Here is a 27,439-nt window from a genome sequence, read left to right as displayed (position 1 = left end):
ACTTGAAGAAGAAGCCAAGCATCTGGGCAGCACATGAGCAGACAATCCTGAGAGTTTCAGTTTGCAAGGATGGTGTGGGTCCCGTCGTGAGCGCCCAGCGTCAGCCGTTAACCGATCGTGTTGTCTTGGTACGCGGCCCGGCCCCCACGAGTGAGAGCTAAAGCATTCTGGTCTTGTTACTCAGTTTGAACGCCAGGCGCTCGGCTGGACAGGGTTGCCGCTGTAGTGCTTCGATATCCGCTAGTAAGCCCTCCGTTTCCACGACTCCATGTTCAGAAGGTGCTGTTCTACTGGCCGCGGAGCAGGTTCCATCCATGCACACGATACGAGTACCCTATCAGCACGCCAAGTCAGTATTTGTACCCTGACATCATGCGCAGTCGTTGAATAGCTTCATGCTTGATATTCTGTGAGCCAGGCGAGCATCGTCATACGTGACGTGAGATGTTGCTAGCGAGGAGGGTAGGGTCGGCTCCAGTGCTGTTGTACCAGATCCGACGAAATGCTGAGTGGACTGATATGAAGCATGCAATTTCCGCTCCTCTTGTGTAAGGTTCGACGTTACTCGTGATAGAAATTGCTTGGAGAGGGATGTGAGAACTTGATTGCATTAGACTAGTTCTGAGAAATCGAGGCCGCTAATATTCGAGAAACACATGGTCTGCGCTTCTAATCGCATCCTTGAAGGGACACCGGAAATGCTGAGAACGAGTCATATGCTGCATGCAGAACTAGATGCTCTCAAACAGAATCCCAACGCCATCGTCAAAGTCGTGAGAACGAAATCGAAGATGCGTTTACGGCTAGAAGTACCAAACCTAAACCACCAGAAGCTGTGCCAGATGCAATGCATTACCCCGATATGACAAACTGACAACGTTACGCTCAATTGTCGATGTATCCGCCGAACACCTTACGATCCGTTTTGCACATCTTCCATGGTACCAGTACTTGGAGGCGCAATCATAGGCGCAACAGGGATTCCTGGCGGAGTCATGCCATTGCCCGGAGAGTTGGATCCCGGACTGGCATCTACGAACGCGACGACTGAACTCATTCTCTCTTTTGGCGGCGGTTCGTTCTTCATACAGGCGTTCTCCAGCATGTTCGTCCACTTTCCACTCGTTCCTGCATGACTGTGCTTAAGGTGCTGACGAAAGTGGTCGGCACGGAAGAATTTCTTGGCCTGGTTGCATTCACCAAACTTGTGCACGTGATCGAGGTGCTCGGCCCGTGCCTCCCAATTGGCCGGGTTCGAAAACTCTTCGCCGCAGTAGCCGCACACATCGGCTGCTGTTGGGTGGAGTGTTGAGGGATGGAAGGCTGCATGAACGCCTGCCAGTGCTGCGCAGGACCAGGAATGGCGGCGGAGGTGGAGCGAATTTTGGTGCCGTTCGGCTTCGTTCTTGTTCTTGAAGCGATTTGGGCAGTACTGACATGTGTACTGCTTTTCCAGTTCATGGAGCCTAGGTGTATGTCAGCTGAGCTTTTCTGTTAATAGTTGCGCATGCGCGACTCGCCTTAGATCTTCCTCGCTATCGAACTTCTTCGGCTTCTTCGGACAGCATTCACAGATGTAAAGACCCTGAATTTTCGAAACACTGTCTTGCCGTGAATGCGCCATACTCTCTGTGGACATGTTCCGTCTGTGCGAATTTCCATTCTCAGAAAGAACACGTTGATGAGATGGTTTCGATGTGGAACCACGTGCAACAGACTCGTAAGACCTGTTGTTGATGTATGGCGAAGCGGGTCCGAACTCAGTATCGATGGATGGAGACGACGCGCTAGGTGAAATTCGCTCGCCGTTGTAACTGGTCGCACTGCTTGCGGCTGATAGTCCGAATGAAGATGCATAAGATCCGTTTCTCTGGCCCAGCGATGAGGTTGACGATAGTGAGCCATGATTCGCATGGAACCTTGACACAGGCAAGTTTCGCTGGTTCAGCATTTGCGCTGAACGCCGATGATAGAGATCGTTCCCACCACTCGCACGGTCATCTCGAGCAGCCTCAGTGGGCGGCGTTGGTGCGCGACGTTTCACGCCCACCTTGGAGGTCGTTTGGTATTCGTCAGAACCTGACGGACTGCGTTCGCTGATGTTCAAGTCCCGCATAGCATTTTCCTCCATCGGAAAGTCTTGCTCTGAAAACATTGCATGATCATAACTTCCGCGATGCGATATTGCTGTGCTTGGTGCCGATTCTTCAAATCCGCCCATACTGGAGATGGTACTGAAGCGTCGCGACAAAGCAGGGTCGGTCGGCGTTTGCTCGTATCCGGGGCTGCGGAAACCCATGTTGCCCGGAGAAACCGTGCCGGATGAAGGCCAACGAGTGCTTGGGGAATCCACCGAAGAGAACCGTCGCTCCGGCATAGACAAAGGCTTGAGTTGGCCGTTGAGCTTCTCGACCATGTTGTGTGAGCCAGTTGAGGTTTCTTGAGCACTGGTGGAGAGGTAGTTGCCCCCCGCAATCCGCGTCGGAGTGTTAGGACCTCCGATTTTGGACAGCAGCTGCTTGTCGTACGCCTGCGAAGAATGATCAAGTGAGCGCTGACCGAGCTGTCTTTCACTCTGCAGCCTGTTCGCAACAATTGCATCGGTCAGCCTTGTGTGAATGGTGCTACTGAAGTTAAACGCAACAACACAAGATGTTATACGTGACAGAACTTCGTCTGACTTCAGCAATGCGAACGGACATACCTATAGTTTGCGAGAGACGGCCTTGACTGCGACCCGCGTTCTTCGTCGCTGCGCTCCTGGCTGTCCGAGTCCATGGCTACGTCCGAGGATTTAGCCGTCGACAGCGAAGTGCCATGTCGCGCAGCACCATCTCCTTCAGCATGCTCTTCTGAGTTGACCCGTTTCACTTGACCGGTCCCGTTCAGCAAACTCGAACCCTGTTTCACCTTGGCAACCGAGCTGCCTCCAACACCGGCGCCGTTTTCGCCGTTTCCCCGTTGCCATGCGCAGCCCTGTATACCGTTTAACTCGCCAATATGACGCGGTGGAGGTAATGGCGGCGGCGGAGACTCGCGTGCGTTCGGTATTGTCATTGGGAGCGTTGAGGAACTTTCATAGGGAGAGCGCCGTAGCGTCGAGTACCGAGTGTGGTGTGAACCTGAGTCGTATATTCGTATTGCAGGCGTTGAAGTGGTTTGCGCCATGGCCGTAGGAAATGATGACCAGACTTGCTTGCCACCAGCTGAATGGTGCTGGCTGCAAAGACGCGAGGACAGACTCGAGGTGGCGATCCAAGAATGCCCTGATGCTCAGCGCTTAGCAACACGCTGAACGGCCAAGGCGACGGACAGTCCGAGGCAGTACACAGCAGAGCAGCCACCGGCTGGGTAAATGGGCGAGTGCAGCTTGGGTGGGACGTTCCTACGCAAGGAAATTCGCACTTGATGTGGCATCCAAACGAAATAGCCAAAGTCGTGATGCTCCGAGCGCGAGCCGCGGGGAGGGACACCAGCACGGACAGTAGGACAGTCAGCCCTACAGCATGCCAACGGGAAAACCCTTTCCTTGGCTGAGATAGCGGCGATGGAACACTTGCTCGTTACACAGCCACTCTGGACAATGCCTCAGTAGCGTCTGGCGGCCGCTGAGTTGCTCCAAAACGATGCCAGGCTGGAGCGGTGCCCAGAAGCTTATGTGGACTTCAGCCAGCATCAAAGACTGGACTCGAGAAGTGTTGCGCTACGCTATGCGCCAAGGCTGAGAGCGCCCGCAAGCCGCGAGTAAGATCAATCTAGGCCGAACGGTGTGCGGTAGGCTAGCCGGATTGCGTAGGCCTGCATATATAAGGGCAGAGGGCTGAGGGGTTTCAGTGGAGGTTAAAAGCAGTCTCCACCATCCGAGGGCAGATCGTCTCCTTGATGAACCCGCTCCAATGCATACAAGTATTGAGTGCGCCCACCAGAGACAGCCATAGGATTGGCTAAGCAGAACTCAGCGTCTCCACCGAAATTGGGTAGTCAGAACGTCGGCGTGGTTTTGCCTGCGTTGCATCCTTGCACGAGAACCATTCTCTCGGCTCGAGCTGTTTAAAACCCTGCAGCAATAACAGAGGAGCAAGAGACGAATGAGACATGGTATCCAGAGCGACCCACGCTGAGCTAACATATATTACTGCCCAAGGTAGCCGATAGCCAAGGGACGTCTGGAGAACGGCCATCAGAGGTAAACGATCGGCTGTTTCAGCGTGATCAGAAGGACACAGATCGCCTGCTTCGGCTCAACGGTTAGAAGTTGTCCGATCAGCACTTTCGTGCTCTCACCTCCGTTCCGCTAACCCACTCTGTCTTCGAGTTGAGGAGGAGATACAAGTCGAGCGGAGGCACTGCCATTTCATCTTATTCCCGCTCCCGTGGATTTCCGTCGACACCGTTGTGCTACAGGGCTCGCTGTCAAGGGAAGCACAGATTTCACTAAGCTGAAAGGGAAGGTGCGTTGACAAGACGGGGGCTGTCTCCCCATGTTCCCGCTGCCGCCGCCTGGGTCAGCCTTACAACTGGGCTCTCTGCTCCGCTTCTGGCCCAGCGCCTCTCTGTGCACGGGAAGGCACATCAGCTGGCCGCGGAGCCTTTTGTCGTTCTCATGTGTTTTGCTCCACTCGGTCTACTGACCAGCGCCCTATTATTGTCAGTTTTATTCCTAGTTGAAGAGGCGGTAAGCTTAGCTGGGTAGGTGAGGCGCTGGAGTTCCCTGGTTCCAACCTTGGCAACACCCTTGCTTCTTCTTGTCGAGTTGGCCCTCCGCCTTCTGGCAAACACGCAGGTTCCAGTTTCACAGCTTCACAGCTTTGCAGTAGCGGAGGTGGCTCTGAACACAGCAGGTTCTTCTAGATAACTTCAGGGCAAGTCGTCCGCGAGCGTGACTACGTGTTTAGTTACGGTCGCACCACATCCTCAGGCGGTAGCAGGGCTTAGAGGCCGCGCCAAGATCCCTTGAGCTTGCTGAAGTCCGCTGTTGGAACAGAACACTCTTCTCCTTAAGGATCTCAGCCATGATCTCCCATGGCACCTCTGCAGATGCCATGAATAAAAGCACAGTCCGCTCTTGCATGCGCCCCGGCGTCACTATCGTAGAGCACGGTAGGGCTGTCAGTGGATGGTGATGAGTTGCCGAAGTTCTTCCATGAACCGTGGCTGTAGAAAACCCGTTGCAAACCTTCCATATTAAATCAACCCATATGCAAGCAGCTCCATAAGTATAGGTAGGATTGAATCATCTTTGGCGTGTACCAGGTGTTCCCGGTGTTCTGCAGCCGCTTCCATAACACCAAGAGTACTCAAGAGCAGCGGCGTGAAGCAAGCCTCACACAGCATCGTCAAGCGCGCTCAAACTTCGGTCCCGTGACGCACAGCCAGGTCCGGGGCTGTGAAGGAGGACCTCAGTATTGCAGCAGCCGGGTCGGGACTGATCAGCCATCAGAAAATCAATACAACCAGTCGGTTTTTTCAAGAGATTCGTCCAGCAGTTGATGGCCCTAATAGACAAGGTCCCGGGGGAGTTGAAACTCCACATCGGTGGGTGCGTGATGCAAAATGCAACATCGGTCACCGTTGAGCGGGACTGTCCCGTGACCTAGAACCAGTACAACCTTAACATGGAGCTGATGCTGATGACAAGCGTAGGCTCTTCACTCTGCGCCGTAAAGAGGCACTCAAAGAGGCCGATGTAACACATGTTCTCTCGGTACTACGGTTCACACCAGATGAAAAGCTCTTCAACTCGTTTAGGCACATGGTTGTCGAAGTCGATGATGTCGAGGACGAGAATCTATTGCAGCATTTCCCTTCCACGAACAAGTTCATACAAGATGGTCTCGACGGCGGTGGCGGCGTCCTCGTGCACTGGTAAGTGAGCCCTGTGCAGCTGAAGCCTGCATATTCCTCCCACATTCTTCAGCTCCCCTGGCCTCTCGGTATTTTCTTGTCGTTTTATGGCTTTTCCGCGGACTGTCAGCGTCGTTGCGTGTTCCAACACTTTATCTTCTCTCTTCTGTTCCCTCGAGGAAGACATTTTGCCTTCTCCACGGAATTGCCGCAATGTTTCCGGTTGTTTTCACTGCCCCTTGGCAGGCCAGACAGCATGTTCCGTTTGAGGTGGGCAGTTGTCACACAGTAGAGTCCGGATGCCAACTATATTTTCTTCCAGTGCAATGGGCAAATCGCGTTCCGCAACTGTCGTCATAGCCTTCCTCATGGCCAGATATCACATCAGCCCTTCGGAGGCTTTGGCTCAGCTTCGGCGAGCCCGACCAATGTGTGAACCGAATTCGGGGTTCGTGGAACAGCTGTCAATCTACCACCAAATGCAGACGCCGCAAAACGTAGAGGAGAATCCTGCATATCAGCGATGGGTCTATCAGCGCGAAGTGGAACTTAGCCGCGCCTGCGGCCAAGCACCGGAGGCTGAGAAGATTAGGTTCGAAGACGAACACGCGGACAGCCAGAAGCAAGCAGATTTCGAGCTGCGATGTCGCAAGTGCAGGTACGCCTCTTGGTCTCTCCCGCATAATCTGCGAAGCCTTGCTGTGGGTGCTCTGACAACGATTGGTAGACGTACACTGGCAACGTCGCGGTTTCTCGTCGACCATAAGCCGAGAACTTTCCAAAGTGACCAGACCGAGATCCAACCGCCACCCGCGGACGCATCCCTATGCGCGCACTACTTCGTTGATCCACTCTCCTGGATGCGGCCGGAGCTCGAGCAAGGAAAACTTGACGGTCGCCTCGAATGTCCCAAGTGCAAGACCAACGTGGGCAAGTACGCCTGGCAGGGCATGAAGTGCAGCTGTAATGAGTGGGTCGTCCCGGCGATTAGCATCTCCAAGGGTCGGATCGACGAAGTCAAGTCGCGAACTGGTGCGGGGTCCGACGTCGCAGGTATACGGCGGCCGCCCGCAGTGTTGGCGTCGTCGAACCGCGGACCTGGTGCCCAGAATCTGTAGCCGAACGTCATGCAAGGGTTTAGGTACACCACCTACGGGTATAACACCACGAACAATCACACTTGCAGCTACACTTGCAATCTGATACTGTCTCTTTACAGCCGGTTGTAGCGTATCCCCTTCTAAATTGTAGACTTGCCAGTCTGCCTTTGCAGGAACGCTCCACCAGGCACATTACTATAATTTGAAGTCTCGGCAACTTCGACGTCCCAATCCGCTGAGCGTTCCGTCGCCTTCGTTCTTTCGCGACTATTGGAAGCTCGAAACTTACATTGGTCTCACGAGGTAGACTGCTCGCGTACTGGGTCTGACGGCAAAGCAACAGGGAATTGCGTCGATAGGAATGTATTTCGTTCGTTTCCATGCCGTGGCACTTCTTCGTACTCATAAGCCTATGACCGGCGCATCTGAAGCCTACTCCCCGAAAGAGTGATATCAGCTCTTCCGCGTATCGCTTCAGTTTCCCAAAGTGTTCAAGTTGTTTTTGAAAAGCGTTGTGTGACTGTGACTGAAATGCTTGCCCAACGCTCAGAATAATCAGGTCCGTAAATGCCACGAGATCTTCCTTGAGTTTCATGGTGGGAACTGTACCCATAGTGATCTCACACAACTCTCCTCATGACAATCATGCACCATCCGCTCGCCAGTCGCACTCCCTCTCGCACAGCCTCAGCATCATGAATCCACTCCAAAGACACCTTGAAAACGTGCAGGAAAGGACAAACTCGTCACGGCCGAGTTGATTTCTCACACTTTGTTGACTATCAACAGGCCTCCTCAGTCCAAACACAGTCTCAAGCCACAAATGCAACTCCCTCTCCCGACACGCTCCACATCATACCCATCTAAACCAGCACAACCATCCCCGCCGCCACAACAGCAATCGCGCCGAACGATCCCAATGCGGTCCTAGCCGCCGCCGCCGTAGGCACGGCCGTCGTGTCCGCCGTTGTTGTCGGCGTCGCGGTCTCCGTAGTCGATGGCGCCGTGGTGGTCTCGCTCGTATTGGACGTCGGCGCCGCAGTAGTCGAGACCTCGTCCGTAGTCGTCGACGAGGCGGCAGAGCTAGTCGAGGTAGTTACTGCGCATCGACAACATCAGCCCAAGAAATCCCCAGATATTCAACATCCTCATCCGTCATCGCAGGACCGATGGTTAGGAGAGGAGAGAGGCATGTGGGGTTGTGTTTGCGGGTGAGACTCACGTGTGCTAGTGCTGGCGGTCAAGGGACCGCAGACCTCCTCGAAGGCGGCCACCGCGCGCTGGGCCTCGTCGTGCTCATCCTCGTCATCGGTGTCGGTGTCGGTGTCGGAGCCGCCGCAGATGTTGGCGATCTCGTTTCGAACTTCGGCCGCGCGGTAGATGCAGATGTGGCGGAGGTCCGCGGGGTTGGGTTGGGTGCTGGGGGGCGCGTTAGCCAGAGTGCGTGCGTGATGCGAGAGGGGATGGGGCTCGATCGGAGGTCGGGAGAAAGAGAGGGATAGCGGAGAAGGCTGGCTGGAGACCCCGCGGCGGAAAGGTGGGGGAATAAAACACATACTTGATTGCGTCGAGTAGACAGGCGGGCGGTGTTGCGGCGTTGGTGAATTTAGTGAGAGCGATGAGGATGAGAGGGAGGGTATTTCTGAGTGACATTGTGGATGGATGATGTTGCTGTGAGAGGCTCTGCTGTACGTTGAGGCTGTTGTGGAGGATACTGGATGAAAAGTCGTAGGTAGATTCAGGTAGCGAGTGCAGAAAGGTATCAAGATCTGGTGTAGGAATTGGATGTCTGGGAAGAACAGGAATCAAGGAGTGAAGGACTTTTAAAGCAGATGAGAGGAGCGAGGTTCCCAAGCCGAACGAAGGAAAGAGGGAACATTGAACTGTGTTGTGTGTGGCAGCGACAATGTGTGGAAGGCATACTTTGGCGCTTACATTTCAGGAAAGAGAAGACGTCCACTTTAGTCTGTGTTATGACTCTTGAGTGCAATCTTGCGTGAAAAAGATGACTCGTCCTGTTTGTTCACTCAAAACAGCAGAATAAACGCTCTGTACCAAAATCACTCCAAATGGTCTCTGCCACCAGCGCCATCTCTCGCATACACGTTTTTACACCAAGAACTCCCGCAGCACTCAATTGCGCTGTGACTGCATGCCCAGCTAGAGTACCCAACCTGCCCTCCATTCATCCAATGGGACTCTGAAGTAGAGACGTTCCTACGCCGCACCATGCAAACACCATGTAGCTCGTTTCTCCCGAATTGCGCCTCGGATGCTCCTGCGCTCGAAATGCACCAGCAAAAAATCGAGAACAAGCGCGATAATAAATGTTAAGAGGGGGAATTTTGTTACAGTGCTCTCCTCTCTGCGTGTACAATGTAAATCCACATACGACATTCATCGTGACGAAGGCGGTACCTTCGGATTCATCCCCAACTGCGATGGTATCGGCTTCCGGCGCGCCTTGGTCTGCGGAATCCGCGGCACGCCCTGTATCGCGCGTGGTTCCTTCATCAGGGTCGGATCAAGTTTTGCCGGGATCCTAGTGATGATAGCGCGGTAGTCACCTGGAAACCGCGCGTTCGGCGGTGTGGCGGCGGCGGTGCGCCAGAGGTGGTCGGAGGTGTCGGAGAGGAAGTCGGTGCTCGATTTGGAGAAGAAGGATCTGCCGCCGCGGTTCTTCTTAGATAGGATGATCTGATCAAAAAGCTTAATTGAAGGGTCATCGGATCTCTTGGTTTCGCGCTCGTGAATGAACTCGTTGAAGGCTTGGGTTTGCTGCAGCATCTGCGTGTATTCTGCGTTCTCGTGAGGCATACTCTTCAAGAAGCCATCCATATTAAAATGGTAGATCAGGCCCGATTTCTTCCTGTCCCCGGTTGCCTGATGCATGAAGCGTCTGTAGGTGTAGAACAAGCTCGCGAAGCAGCGTACAAAAGCCGCGCGCACCTGCTCTGCATTGAAGGCCACAGGACAAACCAGGCAGATCTGGGGCGCGCATCGACCGTGAGCGCTCATGTTGCAGCCTAAACGAATGTCAGCGATTACATAGTGACCGTATAGAACGAACATACCGCTGCACTTGAAGACACCCTCATCAGATTTCTCTTCGCAGACATTGCACGGTGCTCGATCGTCTTGTCCTCTCCACTGCAAGCAGTGACCCTCAACCCACTGCGTCGTCTTCGTGTTGCGCACAGGTTGCATCAGCACGCCCGGCATGATTGTCGATGCTGCTAGTGTGGATTGAGCGTAGACGGACGGTGCGTATTGAGATCCGGCGACATGCGCGCTGAGCAGACTTGAAGTGGACCCGCTGGAAGAGTGTCCGAGGAACGGTTGACTCGGTCGTCTGAGTGTGTTGATTCTCTCCAATCCAAACTATGATTCTCTGATTAGCTGTGTAGTCATGCAATCGATTTCAGAAACTTACAGATGAACTTCGCTTGGATGCGGTGTCGAAGTGGGCAGAGCGCTTCTCGCGGAGCGTAGCCTGCAATGCGTAGCCGGAGTCACTCCGCGAGACCGGGGTGGATGGAATTGACGGGAAGCCCGCTGACACAGGCGATACTGTAGGAGACGGTGGAGAGCCGGTCTTGTTAGTATTGTTCGTAGAGCTCGTAGACGGTCTCTTGCCATCGCGACTATTAGGGTTCCGCTCCTCGAGAAAGGCATTGAAAACCGGCTGTTGCGAGCCTGGCAGTCCAACGGTGGTGAACGAGTTCGAGTTGAGGCTGACGTAGGCGGCCAGCGTGGAAGCAGGGGTCCGGTGGGAGAACACGGAAGGGTTCTCAGTTGAGAAGGCGTCATAAGGAAACGACTCTTGGGCGTATGCAGGAGGCCCCACAGGCACGCCATACCGGTTGTGATGAGGGGCTGCAGCTTGTAGCAATGCTGTGAGCTTTCTCCGTTGGTGGCGCGGAAGGGACATGGGCCGGGTAACGCTTTCGATCGTGTCCTGGTCCAGATCGACAAGGACATAGTCGTCATCTGGCAGTGCGACTCCTTCGTACCGTCTCTCTATACCTACTATGTACGGGCATGGTGCTTCCAGTGCCTGAATGAGTCGCGCAGGGAGTATAGGGATGAAGACGCCGGCCCACTTCAGGGGATAGATGAGGTGTGTGAGGGCCGCGCTAGAAAGATGCAGCATGCTCGTATAGGATGAGAGCAAGATAATGCGTGCTTCGGAAAGCACATACTCGAAGAGGGTGACAATGTTCGGAATTGACAGCGAGCGGAAAAGGCCGTAGAGGTCGGTGTTGCGGGATCCAGGTATCTCGTTGATAGCTTCCTTGCGAGCATATAGCCGAAGCTCTCGGACGGCGACTTCAACTTGAGTGATGGATGAGATGGGACTGGGAGCCTCGGCGCAAAGATTGACGACATAACGCTCAAGAGGCTGCCACATGCCGATCTTCGGCGAGCTTGGAGGAACTCTAAGCACGCCTCCGTTGGTCATTGGGACGACCACGGCTCTAAGCCACTCCTTCCAGAAGCTCGTCAGGCACTCATCTCTCCCAAGCACTCCATATACTCTCGGTATCCACAGTCCGCTATCGCCGTCTGTCAAACCGTCGATCTTGGATGCAGCACCGTGCCTGACGGGTCTCAGCAGATCAGCCATCAGCCCAATCTTCTCTTCTACGGCACTAATCTCGTCTTCGAATTGCTCTCGTTCTTCCGACCCTGAAGGGACGCTGGGAAGCCTTGCTAGGAGCCGTGAGAGCTTCGCCCTCTCTATGACGAGCCGTTCCCCAAGGCTAGCCGCAAGCTCCCTCTCCTCGCCCGTCATGTTTGCCCTTCTCCACTCTTCACACTGACGCTCAATCTCTTCCGCTGCCTTTTCGTTCAGAGGTAGCCACATGGTCAAGCAGATGCCGTAGAGCTTGGAACCGTCAGCGTTGGTCATGGCGAACCCGTGCCACGTTGATTTTGGTCGTTCGTCTGACGAGACCACGTTGACGTCGTTGGGAAACGCGAACATTGGGACATAATCGGGGAACGGGTTCCGTCGCTTCACTCCGTCAACCATGTTGCGTGGCGGATACCTGTCTAAGAGCACAGGCTCATAGCGGCGCTTCAGGGGGTGCATGTTCGGCGTCGGGTGGAATGGTTGGGGGGCGGGGATGACTGAGTTATAGCCGCTCAGTCTCTTCGAAGTCCGGGTTGAAGCTGAATATCAGATTTAGCCCATGTTAGTCAAGGTGGAGAGAGCAGCAGCGCTGCAAAGCATAGACATTGAGACCGCAGGTACCGTCGGTACACAGAGTACTTACACTGCCGTGCCAAGGAGGGTTGCCGTTTCAGCACGCCCATGGTCGATATCCGCCGCCTGAGGCTTCCAACTCCGGCCCTCGCTGGCGCAGCATCATCGTTGACAATGCGTTGTGCCTTCTGGCGCGGTTTCGGTCGGGTTGGCTGAGGTAGGGTGCCGGCGCTGAAGTGTATTTCTTCCAGAAACGAGTCCCTCTCGGAGGCGAACTTTCGAAGGGCATGTTCAAAGTCTTCGTCGCTTAGAGGAGTAGACTCCACTTGTATGCCTCTGATCGTAGCGCTGCTCCGGTTGCTCGCCGAGGCACTGTGCTCTGGGCTGAGGATTGTGCTGATGGAGCTCCTTGGGTCGCAGCTGCGCCTCGTCTTGCGCGGCGTGCCTTCTGTCCATGACAACTCCCCGGATGACTTTGGCCGTGCAGCCGTATCTGTCTCCAGCGCCTTGTCCTCTTCAATGGTGGCATCCACCGTTGGCGGCGCGATCCCGTTCGCCTGCGGTCGCTCTTCGAAAACCTGCGAAGATTCGATTCCGGAGATGAAGAAGTAGTCGGCCAGCGGCACACTGGAAAGCTCGGCGGGAGTAGGGATGGGAGACATGGTGGTCATCCAGAGCACTAACGACTGTGGGCGAGAAGAGAGCGGCAGTGTGAGCGAACACAGTGAACGAGCGTGTCCGTCCACGAGCTCAATACATTGGAAACGCAAGATCGACTGCCGTCAAAGATGTTTCTTCTGCCGGGATGATTCCGTGCCAGGATTCACGGCTGCTAACTTTTGCTTGTGCTACGGTGAATCGTTCCGCAAATGTATGTGGCCGTTCAGTGCGGATCAGGGTCCTTTGTCTGTGACGGCGACAGGACGCGGGCAGGTTCAAGACTTTCCCTGTTACAGGCGAGGACCAGCTGCAAAGGCGTAAACAGGTGGTGGCAGCTACTCCTGAAGATAGATTGAAAGGTCCATATGCAAGCCGCAACCGACAATAGCTTCACCGTTGGGGCTTACCTCCACGCGCGACGTGGCCGGGGAGAGGGTCGTCGAGGAAACAAGCGAGGCGCCAGGCAACGCAGCGGTGGGAGCGCTGCCAATCCAGCCGAGCGTGCATAGCGCTGGAGGGCGCTGTCTCCTTTCGTGGAGACCTGTCGTCGCATATCGCGCTGGATTGAACCTCAGTGGAATGGGGCGTCATGGCGCGCACAGAGGTCCGCGCAGGGCAGCTTTGTTTGGTGCAACCGCTAGCCATTTGCGAGACGGCTGGCCTTGCGCCATTCGACGGATGCACACAAGAGCCTACCGCGCCTGGTTGGAGGAACTTGAGAGCGAGGTGTGTCCCTGAACAAATCTCAAGCAGGGGCTGCCGCCATCTTGTGTGTAGCGAAGATCAATAGTCTCTTGGGACGACAGGCCACAGCGAAGCATCAACAAATGACTCGGTTCTCTATCCACTTGGGCATCCCACACGCGGATTGTGCTGCGAGACTGCGAGACCGCTCCACGCTCACGCTCCGTCTTTCAGGGTTTAGAACAAGTCTGAACACCGCTTGGTAGCTTGACGCTTGTAACAAGCCCCCGTCGCGTTTTCCCACCGGCGCAATGCTGCGGGCTCCCCTCGCAACAATGCGCAATAATGCATGGAGCAAGCCGCGTCCTGCGCTGCAGCTCAACCGTTGGAAGACCCTCGCGACGCCATATCCCGTGACGGCACAGGAACCGCCGGCTAAAACCTGTGATCGCGCTAGTACTTTCAGGGTCCGACTGATCGTGATTGGCGGCGGCGGCAGGGATCCGCGAACGACACCCCTGAAGTTACGCGAGCCTCAGGTGCTCTGACCTTCCATCTCCATTCCATTCCCTCCAGTGAAGCACTTGTCCGCCCGTCAAGAAGCAGAAGCTCAGGAGACCCTCCCCCAGCTGTTTCAGCGGCCGGTTGCCGTCCCCGACTCCGGAGCCTCGTCCGCAGTGTGGGGAACAGGTGCTGAGACCCCTAATCTACCATGTGTGAGCCAGCAGTGTCCGTGTTGTTTCAGCTCTGTGTTCAGCCGGACAGTCCATCCCGAAGCTGCTGACCAACGTGCGGCTTGCGGTTTGCAATACGGACCGTTGCCAAGACCTTACAATACTGTGAAGTCTCCGTCGACCCTAGGTGACGTCCAGGCTTGATGCGGTAAACGCCATCTTCCATCAACCAGGTCTGGAACGCTCGGGCTTGATATCGAAACCTCCCAAAGAAGCTGTGCCACAGTGGTCGTAAGCGGCCGGACGATTTAGACGATACTAGATCTAGGGCATAGATGCACTGACAATGGGTAACGAGCTTCGTGGAGCTTTGTATGTGCTCACGTCCACTCAACCATCCGGACAATCGTGACTACCGCTGGCGACCTGTAAGCCAGCCCGTACTCAGCGTCCCGCGGTCGCCCATAGCGCTCCTCCACTGTATAGACAGCTGACCCAGTATGAGTCGTCTGTCACCCGAGCGCAGCTTGGCTGCGTTCTCGTCGTCGCCAGCGAGACCTCCCTGCTGCTCCAGAAAGAAAGCGACCTGGAAGACGTCTCTGGGATTGATGATCGGAGACGGGCCTACTTCTTCGCCGGGAGGAGATGCGTCCCAGTTGAGCGATGTAGACTTGAACGGTGATCTAGGATTGACGCTCACAGTCTGCCGCAAACCCTTGTTAGCAAACCAGACTATGGACTCGTGACTCGACGTGCAACATACCTCAAGCACCACCGCCCTCTCCCCCAAATTCTCCAACTGCGCCTCAAGCGCGTACCGCGCCCACCCCCTCCCCTTCCCCGGTAGCTCCCCCGCCTTGGTCCTCACACTCAGCAGCGGCTGCGCAACGAACTGATACAGCTTCCTAAACGTCCTGACTCTTCCGCTCGCCGCGCCCTGCCCCTCCCCCCCACCCCCAGTGAGCACCGTCTCGGTATACCTAACCGTAACAGCCAGGATATGATTCCCCTCCTCCCTAAGCTCATGCCGCAAGATCTTCTGCAGCGTCTGCCCCGGCGCCAGCTCCTCGCTCCCGCTCTCGTCCGCGTCGTCCTCTCCACTTGCACCCTGCAGCTCCAACCCCGCCCCCGCGGGCTTGGACGGCGTCTGGATATCCGCCGTGATACGCACCCCGCTGACCGCGCGCGTGTTGTCGGAGGCGAGGAGTTCGTTGTTCGCGCACAGCGTGCAGGAGAAGGTCTCGCCGACGTAGGCGGAGCCGAAGGACTCGGGCAGTTTGAGGAGGGGACTGATGGTGGAGTGGTCGAGAGGAGAAGAAGTGGTGGAGGGGTAGGCGAGGGCTGCTTCGGGGGGTATGTGGAGGGGAGTGGAGGGGGAGGCGTCGGGGAGGGGGTATTGGGTTGCTAGGGAGGGTCGGGAGAGACTGGAGGGTTTGTCAGTATGAGGGAGGGTGGTGCAGTAGGGAAGTCGTACCGTAGCACTTTGAGACTCACGGTGTGAGGACCTTTCAGCGCTTCGGATGTGGATTGCGCCCTTTGATGCGCCATTGAAGAGAGGCGGGTGTGAGGAGGAATAACTGGCAGTGACGTGGGGCAGCAGCTCGATGGATGAAACTCGAGGTCAAGCTTGTGAGAGCGTCCGTGCATCTGATGGTATTGTGAAAAGGCCCATCGTGTCCGAATGTTACACGTTTCAACCAAGTCCGAGGACAATGCACAATGAAAACTCAGCTCCGATAGCCCTTCAGCGGTGCGGAGGCCTGATCTTAGTCTCCGACACGCCGAAAGGTTGCAATGGTTCCGCGCGTTGTGATCTGAGCTTGGCTCATTATGGTAAACAGGTCGGGGCGTTTTCGCCAGCAAAGACATTCCTGCGAGGACAGTGATAGACACATGCCCTGTCCTCGTTCTTGGAATTGAGGAGAATGACACATACGTAAAGCACACCGTGCTGTATCACTACACATAGTATAGCCCACTAGGAACATGCCCTGAACTTCCAGTGTCTAATGTTCTAACGTTTGCGCCAGCAACTGGCCGTCCAAGGACTCTGACGGCAAGCTCACGAACACACAAGCCGTGATACTTGGTCTAGGCTCCATGTTCAATCATGCATTGGACCAGAACGTCGGGTGGGAAAGAGACGTGGCTCGATCGCTTGTGACTTACACGGCGCTCAGAGATATCAAGGCAGGAGAAGAGTTGTGTAAGTTGGGGTATGCAAGAATCAAGATTTGGTTGCTAAGACCGATGTCAGGTATATCGTACGGCCAGCGGCTTACGTTCAAGGATGCCGACGCGCCAGAACCTGTGACAGAGGATCCTTCGGCCGTACTGAGTAGTATACAGCTAGAATCCGAATGAGCCTATGCAACGGCAAGACTCTCAATGTACAGAACGGAAGTTAGACTCGAAGTACAGCTGGAGAAGACAACCAACATTGAGGACCAGTGAAGACCACCCAATCGAAGAGGAAATGCCAAGGGCCTGCCAAAAGCGGTGTCGCTGGTCTAGTGTAAGACTGGACACCAAAGGACGCCAAGAGCGGGTGTTCGCGAAAGACAGCTGAAGTCCAGAGGTTAGGCGGGTTCTAGCTCACTTTGCCTTCATAGCTAGGCTGCCATCTTCATCGTCCGACTTGTCTTCAGTATCATCTTCTTTCTCGTCTTCCCCCTCCTCCTTCTCGTCTTTTCTCTCCTCTTCGCTCTCGTCCTCTGCTTGTACTCTAAGCTCGTACGCAAGCTCAAAGCATTCTTCCAGCAACTCTATTACGTTGGCCTGACCGTCGGGGATTTCATCTCCCACCATGAATTTGCCATCGATCCGCATGTTGTCAATTGAGTTGAGCTGAGAGCGGTCAGTCAAACGGCTACGGAACGACCAACAGGCCCGATACGCACCTTCATGCTGTAAGGATACAGCTCGCGGGGCGAGGAAACACCTCCGGACTTCTTCACTTCCACCAGACATCTTCGCAGCGTCGTCAACTGGTTGTAGATCGGGAGTAGGGGTTCTGAAACGGCTGCCGAAGAGATGATGAGGTGATATATGAGCGCATAGCTCTTGCGAAGCAAATATAAAAGGGTCTAAATCCTCGTCAGCTGGCAGTTGTTTGACCATGAACGGAGTGCTTACCCTCTGTGCGTGAAGATCCGCTGGCCGACCCTCGGCATCCAAAAAGTTGCCGTCCACGCGAGACTCGTCCACTCTATCGAGCTGCCGTTGGAAGCTGTAGAGATCCGTCTCGCGAAGCGACCACGCTTGTGTCAAGGTGAGTCTCTCAAGCTGGTTCCGTATGTCACGTAGCTTCTCGTAAGTATCTCTGAAGTTCTCATTGATTTGACCTTGCCTGGAGGAGCGTCAGTTGTGCAGCCGGCACATGATGCGCTTGCCTTACTTTTGCTTCACTAACTCAACCCACAGGAAGCACCGGGTAAGCAGATCCTTCACTAGCCTTTGCCCCGACGGAGCAGGGCTCTGGGTCCTCATCTGAATTTGAAGACTTTGCGCCAGCTCGTCTATGCTCGGGCTCTTCGCTGTGGGTCTGCTGTCTTTATCAAGGCTCGCTTCGATCTCCTTCAGCTGCTTGTAGAGGTCGTCCACTTCCGCGGCAGGAAACTGATGTGTCGGAGATCATTAGCGGATGATGTTAAGAAAAACTGCAGATCATAAGTTCACCTTCGACTTGGTGCTGCATCCTGCCAACGATCGCAGAATAGATACGAGTTTCTCATACTTCGCGCCTTGCTCCTCGTCTAGCTGTGATAGCTTATCCTGTAGCTCGGAGAGAATGTCTTGACAGATGTCTATCCGTGCTTCGACCAACAGGAGAAGGTGGGGGCTGTGGGTTTCCCTGCCCCTCTCGACTGCCTCGCGGTAGTTTTGAAGCCGGCTACTGATGGATTCGAGATCCTTTGGAGAGAAGAAAGCTGCTTCTCTGAGATGTTCGAGGAGGCGCTGCGCATGATGAGCATGCCATCTATAATTTAGGAAGCGTCTAGTAGGCTTACTTTTATTGTCGAGACGGCGGAATATCTTGCGCCGACAGTTAGTCAGGTGATTACAGTATCAGAGTGTCAACCATCTTACACTGCAGGGGCTTCGTTGTTCTTTCCTATAGTGAGATACGCAAGTGATATGAGCTGGAAGCAGTCGTCCAGCACAGTATCAACTGTACAGTGTTGTCAGCCGAACGTGCCGAACCACGTATCAACCGGCGCAAGGCTTTACCTCGATTCTGCTCGTGCCGTTTCTGCGTTCTTATGCCATTGAGCAGCTCGACTTGATCAACAACCTGGTTATAGAGGTTGATCACATCCTGCGACTTCACGTAGGTTGATTTGTCTTGCTTGAGGAGTTCGAGTTCCGTTCGAATGCTCAGCAGCCTGTCGAGGATTGGCTGCTCGTGCGGGTCCAGCGGTATCCGTACGGCTGGAGAGTCGGTCATGGTTCGTTCAGCGTATCGCAGATGGTGGTGTTAATTGTATTCGTGTTTTCTGGGCGCTTTTCTTCGCATATGCACAGTTATCGGCATAGAATTTTGAGCGGGAGACAGTTGACGTACGGGCAAGCCATGCGGATGCGGGCATCGAAGGCATGGCGGGGTGCTGAGCGCCAAGATTCATCCCACGTCCTCGCTAAGCGCTCCCCTTCAGGACTTAGCGCCCGTCCAGCAGCACATCCCAAATCAACGAAATCGCAACCTCGACAAGTGCGACGACAGCAGCGCAATCGGAATACCTCACCAACGACCAGACTCCCTCAGACAGACTTCACAATGTCCAACGCTGAGCTCGCCACCTCCTACGCCGCCCTCATCCTCGCCGATGACGGTGTCGATATCACCGTACGCTGAGCCTCCGAAGTCCGTGAAAGTCCGTGAAGCACGGTGTCTAATGGTTGTGCAGGCCGACAAGCTCCAAACCCTCATCAAGGCCGCCAACGTCCAGGATGTTGAGCCGATATGGACTACGCTGTTCGCCAAGGTACGCTGCTAGGATACCTGATACGGATTCGGAGATACTCATAGTTGGCAGGCGCTTGAGGGCAAGGACGTGAAGGACCTACTCATGAATGTTGGCTCAGGCGGTGGCGCAGCCGCCGCCGCACCAAGCGGTGGTGCCGCTGCTGGTGGTGCTGGAGATGCCGCGCCGGAAGCGAAGGAGGAGGAGAAGGAAGAGGGTACGTTATCCTGCGATTGGAAATTCATCAACAGTACTAAAGACACAATGGCTGACTTGTGGCACTGCAGAGAAGGAGGAGTCGGACGAGGATATGGGCTTCGGTCTCTTCGACTAAGCTCCCCCTGTTTGTGTGCTCTCTTGCATTTGGCCTCGGTCGGCGTCGTGTCAAAGCGGACTATCTGTTTTCTGAAATACGGATTGCTTTTCCTGGCTACTGAAGATCGTACTCCGTCCTTCGATTGTGATCACAACTGCTCTTCGTCGACCTCTCCGACTTTTGAGTTGCACCGTCGGATTGATGTACAGATAGTCTCGAACGGTGGAACAGGCAAAAACAGAACGACTATAATCATCTGCATGGTTCGAAAACTCCCGAAATGTATTTGTCAAATTGCCAACGAACAGTATCAAATCCTCCCTTGGCCAAGCGGCGTCGCCATGAGCTTTTGTTCATCGCTTGATGTCCACTACAAGCGGCGCTGGTTGCTCGATTCCCTTGGTTAGACTACAGTGCATCACCTCTGCCTGGAAATTTCCAACGATATTAATGCCCTTCCCTCCCATATCAAGACCGACTCTACCTGCACCTTGTGTAAACTTGAAGCCCATTGCATGGAATGACCTGACGCTCGGCACACGTCTAAAATACAGAGACTTAAGTGTTATCCCTCAAACACTGGATACTGCGAAGGCATAGTGCATTGGCAATCTTACTTTCCAACATCAAGCCACTCCGAGCAGCAAGGTCTTAAGCACTAGGTCGTGTTCCTGGTAGACAGCCCATCACATATGAAGATTGGCACACGATTGCATAAGTTTTGAGTACAAGGTCGTTGTGGATGCAAGACTGACTCTTTAAATTCCCGAGTTTTTATTGCAAGCATGGAGCATCGACATGGAAAAGTTGTCACTGTTCGATCAAGGTCTGTCATAGGATAAGGAAAGTCATCCGGGAGAACCGAGGGCATATCAGATGTTGTTCATGGACGTGAGATGAGCGTTGGACGAACTCAGTATCATTTCCATGAAGGGAAGAAACAAGCCAGCCATCCATATTGAACTCCAAAGCTAGTTTCGATTGACCGTAACCAGCCGCCAACGTGATGCCCTTTCTCAATCCATACCCCAGATTTCTCTGCTCCCTCTACGCATCCTCAACAACAGCCGTCTGCAGCCCCTTCGGGTTCTTCACGTTGACCGCCTGCACGTAGCTGTACAGCTTCTCCTTGGCACCCTCCTCGTCGTTACGCTTCCGCGAGATGCGCACGCGCAGCCTGTACGGCACGCCCTTGACGCCGGACTCCCAGACCTTCTTGTTGAGCTGCGGATCGAGGCGCACATCCTTGGTGCCCTGCCAAACCCAACCACACTGATCAGCACACATCCTCACACCACCGTCCAACGACGCGCCCAAGCTTTCTTTCAGGATGTTTGGAAAATGGCAAAAAAAGCAGAAGGAGCACACTCACCATAGCCTTCTGGGCAAAATCCCGAATCTCCTTGATAGCTCTCGGCGCCCTCTTCTTGAACGCCACGCCGTGTACCTTTTGTCACCTCAAATCAGTCTTCCGCCCGATACCCCATGAAGAGGCCATTTCTGGACTTCACAAAACTGATGGTGTGTGGCTTTCTTAGGGACGTACTCGCTTGTGCATGTGGATCGTGTACTCGCGCGCCACGACGTCGGCGATGGCGCTGCGGGTCGTCTTACCCGCCGCGGGCTTGTTGGATTTAGAGGCGTTGGGCATTGCTGGATGAGGGCTGTTAGAATGGGTTTGTGAGACAAGGGGGGAGCAAGGGGGGGATTTTGGTCTTACTGATGACTGCGATGTGTCGTTCGCGGTCGGTTTGCGTGTGGTTCTCGAAGGGTGGAAGTCGTGATGTTCGGCCAGAAATTCTTGGTGTGGGATGGCTCGCTTGTCGCGGGTTTGCTTGGTCCGTGCGGGAGAAATTTGCCAAGACTTATTTTTCCTTCAAAGCTCCTAAGCACGGCTCACAAGTGGTTTGTGGTACTTAGGTAGGTAGGTAGGAAAGGAAGATGGCATGTTACTACTGGTGCGCCTCGGCTATCCTCACAGCAGCCCTGATTACCTGCTCCGAGACCAAGCCAGCAAAAGCTTCCAATTTCCGAGGCCTAGGGTATATCACTATCGAGAACCACAAAGACACTAAACCAAGATCGCAAAGCAAGACTCCGAACGCCTCAAGTGTCCCGCCATGCCCATGTAAATCCTCCCACCATGTCCCAACTCAAGCAGCATTCTCCTTAACCGGCTGCTTCCAATTACCGTGACCAACCTCCTCCCCATCCTCAGCATCGCTCTCCCCATACGCCTCCCTCCGATCCGAGCTCCGCCTACTCATCCTGCCTGGGCCCCCCAACATGTTCGGACTCGCCAACGGACTTCCAGGCACCAGCGTCGGGCCTCCAATACTACCGTTGATGCTTTCGGTTCTGCCATGTCCGAACAGTCCGCTCCTCACGCTGCCGCCGTCGACCTTGTTGGCGTAGTAGCTGTTCCTCTCGCTGCTGAGTGCACCAGGCGCCACGCCGGACGACGAGTACACGCTTGCGCGCTCCGCGCTGGCGAGGCCACCTACGCTGGGACGCGGGCCGGAAGCGTAGATGCCGCTGCCGGCTTCGACGTTGCCAGAGAGGACGCTCAGGGGCAGGGACTCGCGGCTGCCGCCCCAGACGGAGGACGGAGCTAGGGCGCGCACGGAGGCGTCGGTGTCGAGACTGTGGCGTCGACGGCGCTTGGATGAGGAGGCGAGCGTGAGGATCGAGGCGTTGTCTGTCAGCATGTTGTTCGCGGTGGCGGCACTGTAGGTGTGCGGGTTTGGCTGGGGCGCGAGATGCGCGGGGAGGGCGGATGCGGGCGGCGAGATGGGGTATTGGTGGGAGAAGTGGACTGGCGCTTGCTGAGATTGTGCATTGTGCTGGGAGTTGGATCCGTGGTTTTGGCCGAGCAGCGCTGACGGTGCGGTCGACTGGATGGTTGTGAGAGTTGTTGTTAGGGACTGCTGCGAGTGGTTCGGCGACGAGAATGTGCTGTCCCTTCCGCCGTCCTGCGAGCTCAGACCGCCGCCCACCGTGTTGCTTGTTCCGGTCTTCGACTGCCCGGCGTCGGAGTGCACCGTCTCAGGGTTCGTGGCTAGAGTCGGTGCTGCTGACTTGTCGCTGACGGCCGGCGCGTTCTGAGAGACCGAGTCTCCGTCGTTTGATGCATAGCTCTCATTGTCGCGAGAGGTGGGCGTAGTAGAGAATGACAGGTGACCATTTGTGCTGCCATCTGGAGGAGGCGGGCGGTGCATGTAGCCGGATTCTGGGTACGGATTGTTCTTGATTACTGGTGCTTTCTCCGATTTCGAATGTAGATGCCCCTTCTTCGAGGACCGAGGCGAGTCCAGTGACGAATTGCGGAGGTTTGCGAATCGCCTCACCCATGCTGTAAATGGTATTCTGCGATGGCTGCGATCTGGCACAACTTCAACATCAGCATGCGCCCTCTTATCCCTCATCCAGCTGCGGCGCTTCATGTTGATGGTTTTGGCGAAATGTGACTGATGCGGCGCGCCGAGAACTCAGAGCGCCGTCAGGGTTTCTGGGGCATAGTGAATGGGTGGCCTACCATGTGGCCTCGCGGCCGACTCAACGGTAGCCATGTCGATCAAACCGGGTTGGTTCCACACGACGAAAAGTGGACTTCTGTATCTTGCGGGATGCCGAAGCTCTACCCGGAGCGCTCTGATTGCGGATGTCGCGTCAGCGAGTACAGGGCGCCCTCACAGACGAACACGTATGTAAAGGGTGGCTGGGCTCCAATTGAATGAGGGGACGAGGAGCGCAAGACTCAAACAGTGACGGTCAAGATGACGAGGCCGCGAAAATAATGGGGTCAGTCAGTTAACAATTGAAAGGGGATGATGCGCTGTCCTGGGCGGAGGGTGTGGTAGAGGCAGTCCTCACAGAGTCAAGGCAAGCCAGGCGTGCAAGGCTCACTGCAAATCCCGAAGCCCGACACGCCGACGGGATCATCGAATGCACGTCACCCGCGACCCTGGTCGGGTTTCAAAATAGCATCGAGACCGAGTTGCCTCACGGGATAACGACTAACGACCTCGCCATCCGCTGCCAGGAGACACTCAGATGTGGCAGCGCATTAGGCGCACTGTCTACAACCAGACAGACCTGGTGCAGTGGCCTCCATGAGCCTGCGGCGAAAGCTGGACATCGTAGCTCCATCCCCAGCCGAAGCGCGCAGCAGCCTATCGACATCAGCCAGCGATGGCAAAGAACCGATCACACAGAATGCCATCCTGCCTCTGCCGGCAGAGGTCATTGCTCAGCTCAAATCGTCCATCACCATCACTGACTTGAACGATGTCGTCTTGGAGCTACTCAAGAACTCACTGGATGCTGGAGCTACCAAGATAGAAGTTACTGTAGACCTGCGTCGAGGAGGCTGCATAGTCGAAGACAATGGACTAGGGATCCCGCCCAGGGAGTTTCGAGATGACGGGGGGTTGGGGAAGCAGTATTGTGAGCCGCAGTGGCAAGAGTGACTGCAAGTACGATGCTGACTCGCTCAGGCACTTCAAAGCATTGCAGTGCTGGTGAGCTATACGGCGGCACCGGCATATTCCTCGCATCTCTGGCGGCGCTCTCCTTATTGACGATCACCTCACATAACCATCTATATCGTTCAACCAACACCGTGACTTTACACCGAGCTCAGGTGATCTCTAGGATGCTGCCATCTCCGGCATCGCATGACCTTAGCTTTCGCGAACATGGCACAAGGGTGGCTGTCCGGGATCTGTTCGGCAACATGCCAGTGCGAGTGAAGCAGCGCGCTCTTCTATCTGAAGAAAAAGCCAAGAGCGAGAGGCAGTGGGAGAATCTCAAGAGGGACATTGTTGGGCTGTTGCTGGCGTGGAGTCGGCCAGTCACTCTAAGAGTCTGCGAAGCGGACAAGACCAAGAACTTCGTCTTGAGCACCGCGCAAAAAGACGCTGAGAAGCAGCCTTCAGCTTTGGCACTGTCGTCCATGCTTGGACTGTTAACTCAGTCCGCTCACATATCAAGCGAAGATCGTGGCAATTGGGTGCCGATCTCAGCAGCGACGGCTGATCTATCAATCAAGGGGGCAATTTCCTTGAAGCCAGCACCTAGCAAATATTGCCAGTTCATATCTATCGGTATTGAGCCCATCTACGCACACGAAGGCCACAACGAGCTGTACGACGAGGTTAATCGTCTGTTCAACCTTTCCAGCTTTGGTACTGTTGATGATACGTCAGACCTCGATGATGTGGAACGGGAACGACGTAGTAAAGATAGGAGATACAAGAGTGATGGTTTCACCAACCGCCAGATGAGAAGCGGTCGTAAAGGTATCGACAGGTGGCCGATGTTCTGTCTCCGGATCGACTTTAAGAGCCTTTCGTCTAGGAAGCCACTAGGGACCCATTTTGTCAATGACCAATCCAACCTTCGAACTATCATTGAGGTTCTGGAGGCCATGGTAAGTCGCTGGCTTACAGTGCACCATTTTCGGCCTCGCAAGTCCAGAGCCAGAGGAAGGGAATACGGTTCGAGCGGTGAAGCGTCCCCCAGCAGCGCTGCATCACCAGTAGGTAGTCCTTTCGAAGACGAAGCGCTCGAATTTGATCCACAGACTACCAACCAAATTCGTGATCAGCAGTCGACCCGGAGGCCTCTATCTAGCTCAAAGTCCATCGTAGCTACTCTGCGTCCAGGTTCGAGGAAACGAAAGCGCAGTGAACCGAAAAATTCGGCATTACGAGAAGGGCGCGACTCTGGCAATCTACCTTACGGGGGTGCTCCAGTCTTTAATGAATGGAGCCGGATAAAAAGTGGCAACTCTTCCTTCTACGACGATCTTTGGAGCTCCAAGACACCACCGACGAAGCCAGTGTCTGCGCCGGCTGGACAGCAGCATTCGGAAGTTATACCAGGTCTAGAGGCTCGTTCAAGAGAAGGACCAAAGATCTCTTCAAAGGGCACTGTTTTCGATGTCGAGCTAATCCTGCCCGGACAACTGACATCGACTCACGTACGGATGGACGCTTCTGCACGCTGGTCAACTCCCGCTATGCTCAGAGGTTGCGAAATTGCCGAATCCTCTCATTCGACACCACTGACTACTGAACATGATGAAGCCCCTATCGACGAAACGATGACTTGGATGGATCCAGCGACCAAGGATGTCTATCTTGTCAATGCCCGTACCGGAGCTGTAGTCAGCAACAACGCACGCCGCACGGAGTCAGATTCGGCACCAATTCGAAAGGCTGCAATCACTCTTCCAGGGTTCAACAAGAGATTAAGCATGCCGAGCAGAAACCAGGCGGGCCCTTCTCACGAACCTCGAAGCGAGTGGATGGACGAGTTCCTCGGCACATGGAGCAACCCAGTATTTAGCAAGACTGAACAGAGCATTCCTCAAGCTTTCTTCGACGCACCAGAGAACGGTAGCGTCGAGGCATCGTCTGGCCACCACTGCGGTCGTCAAAACACTGACAACCAGCTCGTACAGTCGTCAGCTATAGTTTCTGGCAGACTATCAAAGGCCGCGCTTAGAAATGCGGAAGTCATTGCTCAAGTGGACAAGAAATTCATCCTAGCAAAGATGAGCAATCCCCAGACCGATGTCACCGATCGAACCGGCACAGGATCCGACCCGAAGCAGGTCTTGATCCTTATTGACCAGCACGCAGCCGACGAGCGCTGCCGGGTAGAAGACCTGCTTGGAGAGCTGTGCGAACCCGCCTCAAGCGCGGAGGCTGTATATCGATCCAACCTGGGCCACGAGTCTCAGATTGCGTACACGATATTGGAGAGACCTGTTAATATACTGGTCTCGGCCCAAGAAGATCGTCTGTTCCAACTACACGCAGCCCACTTCGCCGAATGGGGCATTCTCTACGACCTGACACCTCCAGCTACGGACAAGTCCACTCATACCAAAGCATCCTCGCAGACTTTAGTGGTAAAGACGTTGCCACCCGGCATTGCCGAGCGCTGCAAAGTCGAGCCCAAGCTCCTGATATCGCTCCTCCGTTCTGAGGTCTGGAAACTCGCAGAAAGTCCACCAGTCGCTCGCCATGACGGGGATGAAGCCCCCTCACCGGCACTGGTAGCGGGTGCTTCGTCGAGTCCACATTGCGAGCCTTCATGGCTTCGCCGTATCGGCCACTGTCCGCAGGGCATACTCGACATGTTGAACTCGCGCGCCTGCAGAAGCGCTATCATGTTCAATGATGTTTTGACCGTCAAGCAGTGCGAAAGGTTGGTGGAGAGGCTGGCGGGGTGCGCATTTCCGTTTCAGTGCGCGCATGGGCGGCCGTCGATGGTTCCGCTTGTGGAGTTGGGCAGGGGTGGGCAGGTGGAGAGAAACGGGGAGGTCAGTGATGGACTTGTGTTTGGCTCTGCTGGTGATGGTGATCGTGGTGAAGCGGAGAGCTATGGGAAGGCGTTCGTGGCATGGCGGGATAGGGCGACGGCTACCGAGGAGTAAAGCAGAGCTGACCGGCTGAGTTGGGACTGCTTTGGGGTCAGATATCACATACTGGATGGGTGGTATTGCTAAGGTGGACCGTACCAACCACCGCAACATCACTATTGTGAATCTCGTAGATGTTCTAAACTTATTCCTGACCAACTCGCGGCTTCGTGGATGTGTGCCTGCGCTGTGTTTACACCTGGTCAGAGAGATGCTAGTACCAGCGAGCAAGGGCCACTCAAAAAGCCTGTTGCCGTATCGTTGCTCCAGCTTGTCCAATATCAGATCACGATTGAGCTGGACTGGTGATTATAGCAAGGGTAATACAACAGGACCGGTTTCATACGATGTGGAACATTAGATGCTCTAGCATTTCAGCCTTTAGCAAATCGATCAGTTACTATCTCTTCAGTCTACAAACTTTATCGGGGTTTCCGTCTCGAGGTCCATGAGTGGGCTTTCAATGCAGCAACGTACTTTTTGAGTGGCCCATGCACTGCCTCGGAGGGTGCCTTGATGCCTCGTGCGGAGAGATCTCCTGTCTCAGTGCCACCCG

The 27,439-nt window shown here is 54.9% G+C and overlaps 12 protein-coding genes across 12 annotated transcripts; 5 read left to right on the top strand and 7 right to left on the bottom strand.

Annotated features, from left to right (window-relative positions):
• Nucleotides 1-913: 913 nt before the first annotated feature.
• On the bottom strand, nt 914-3,057 carry W97_01996 (uncharacterized protein; the record flags this gene model as incomplete). Its single annotated transcript, XM_007779898.1, has 3 exons — nt 914-1,466; nt 1,719-2,582; nt 2,705-3,057. 3 exons carry the CDS (start codon nt 3,055-3,057, stop codon nt 914-916), a joined length of 1,770 nt encoding a protein of 589 aa, XP_007778088.1.
• A 2,432-nt stretch (nt 3,058-5,489) lies between these two features.
• On the top strand, nt 5,490-5,869 carry W97_01995 (uncharacterized protein; the record flags this gene model as incomplete). The annotated part of the gene is made up of 2 exons (XM_007779897.1): nt 5,490-5,539; nt 5,644-5,869. The coding sequence occupies 2 exons, from the start codon at nt 5,490-5,492 to the stop codon at nt 5,867-5,869; spliced, it is 276 nt and encodes a 91-aa protein (XP_007778087.1).
• A 454-nt stretch (nt 5,870-6,323) lies between these two features.
• Nucleotides 6,324-6,962, top strand: W97_01994 (uncharacterized protein; the record flags this gene model as incomplete). Its single annotated transcript, XM_007779896.1, has 2 exons — nt 6,324-6,502; nt 6,572-6,962. The coding sequence occupies 2 exons, from the start codon at nt 6,324-6,326 to the stop codon at nt 6,960-6,962; spliced, it is 570 nt and encodes a 189-aa protein (XP_007778086.1).
• An 845-nt stretch (nt 6,963-7,807) lies between these two features.
• Nucleotides 7,808-8,597, bottom strand: W97_01993 (uncharacterized protein; the record flags this gene model as incomplete). The annotated part of the gene is made up of 3 exons (XM_007779895.1): nt 7,808-8,043; nt 8,167-8,363; nt 8,503-8,597. 3 exons carry the CDS (start codon nt 8,595-8,597, stop codon nt 7,808-7,810), a joined length of 528 nt encoding a protein of 175 aa, XP_007778085.1.
• Nucleotides 8,598-9,341: 744 nt separating this feature from the next.
• W97_01992 (uncharacterized protein) lies at nt 9,342-12,815 on the bottom strand (the record flags this gene model as incomplete). Its single annotated transcript, XM_007779894.1, has 4 exons — nt 9,342-9,970; nt 10,019-10,325; nt 10,378-12,119; nt 12,224-12,815. 4 exons carry the CDS (start codon nt 12,813-12,815, stop codon nt 9,342-9,344), a joined length of 3,270 nt encoding a protein of 1,089 aa, XP_007778084.1.
• A 1,768-nt stretch (nt 12,816-14,583) lies between these two features.
• On the bottom strand, nt 14,584-15,719 carry W97_01991 (uncharacterized protein; the record flags this gene model as incomplete). Its single annotated transcript, XM_007779893.1, has 3 exons — nt 14,584-14,874; nt 14,935-15,595; nt 15,646-15,719. 3 exons carry the CDS (start codon nt 15,717-15,719, stop codon nt 14,584-14,586), a joined length of 1,026 nt encoding a protein of 341 aa, XP_007778083.1.
• Nucleotides 15,720-15,883: 164 nt separating this feature from the next.
• On the top strand, nt 15,884-16,535 carry W97_01990 (uncharacterized protein; the record flags this gene model as incomplete). The annotated part of the gene is made up of 4 exons (XM_007779892.1): nt 15,884-15,959; nt 16,013-16,139; nt 16,202-16,377; nt 16,429-16,535. 4 exons carry the CDS (start codon nt 15,884-15,886, stop codon nt 16,533-16,535), a joined length of 486 nt encoding a protein of 161 aa, XP_007778082.1.
• A 231-nt stretch (nt 16,536-16,766) lies between these two features.
• Nucleotides 16,767-18,618, bottom strand: W97_01989 (uncharacterized protein; the record flags this gene model as incomplete). Its single annotated transcript, XM_007779891.1, has 8 exons — nt 16,767-17,018; nt 17,072-17,257; nt 17,307-17,520; nt 17,569-17,789; nt 17,850-18,128; nt 18,182-18,206; nt 18,261-18,342; nt 18,402-18,618. 8 exons carry the CDS (start codon nt 18,616-18,618, stop codon nt 16,767-16,769), a joined length of 1,476 nt encoding a protein of 491 aa, XP_007778081.1.
• A 330-nt stretch (nt 18,619-18,948) lies between these two features.
• Nucleotides 18,949-19,469, top strand: W97_01988 (uncharacterized protein; the record flags this gene model as incomplete). Its single annotated transcript, XM_007779890.1, has 4 exons — nt 18,949-19,017; nt 19,079-19,156; nt 19,208-19,352; nt 19,423-19,469. The coding sequence occupies 4 exons, from the start codon at nt 18,949-18,951 to the stop codon at nt 19,467-19,469; spliced, it is 339 nt and encodes a 112-aa protein (XP_007778080.1).
• A 1,029-nt stretch (nt 19,470-20,498) lies between these two features.
• On the bottom strand, nt 20,499-21,102 carry W97_01987 (large subunit ribosomal protein L31e; the record flags this gene model as incomplete). Its single annotated transcript, XM_007779889.1, has 3 exons — nt 20,499-20,705; nt 20,824-20,898; nt 20,998-21,102. The coding sequence occupies 3 exons, from the start codon at nt 21,100-21,102 to the stop codon at nt 20,499-20,501; spliced, it is 387 nt and encodes a 128-aa protein (XP_007778079.1).
• Nucleotides 21,103-21,604: 502 nt separating this feature from the next.
• Nucleotides 21,605-22,894, bottom strand: W97_01986 (uncharacterized protein; the record flags this gene model as incomplete). The annotated part of the gene is made up of 1 exon (XM_007779888.1): nt 21,605-22,894. One exon carries the CDS (start codon nt 22,892-22,894, stop codon nt 21,605-21,607), a length of 1,290 nt encoding a protein of 429 aa, XP_007778078.1.
• Nucleotides 22,895-23,563: 669 nt separating this feature from the next.
• W97_01985 (uncharacterized protein) lies at nt 23,564-26,898 on the top strand (the record flags this gene model as incomplete). The annotated part of the gene is made up of 2 exons (XM_007779887.1): nt 23,564-23,897; nt 23,948-26,898. 2 exons carry the CDS (start codon nt 23,564-23,566, stop codon nt 26,896-26,898), a joined length of 3,285 nt encoding a protein of 1,094 aa, XP_007778077.1.
• Between the last annotated feature and the right edge of the window lie 541 nt (nt 26,899-27,439).

The sequence above is a fragment of the Coniosporium apollinis genome, assembly GCF_000281105.1.
Source record: "Coniosporium apollinis CBS 100218 chromosome Unknown supercont1.7, whole genome shotgun sequence".
Classification (NCBI taxonomy): Eukaryota; Fungi; Ascomycota; class Dothideomycetes; genus Coniosporium; species Coniosporium apollinis.
The sequence above is the reverse complement of the archived record's forward strand: the minus strand, read 5'-3'. Positions and strand labels throughout refer to the sequence as shown.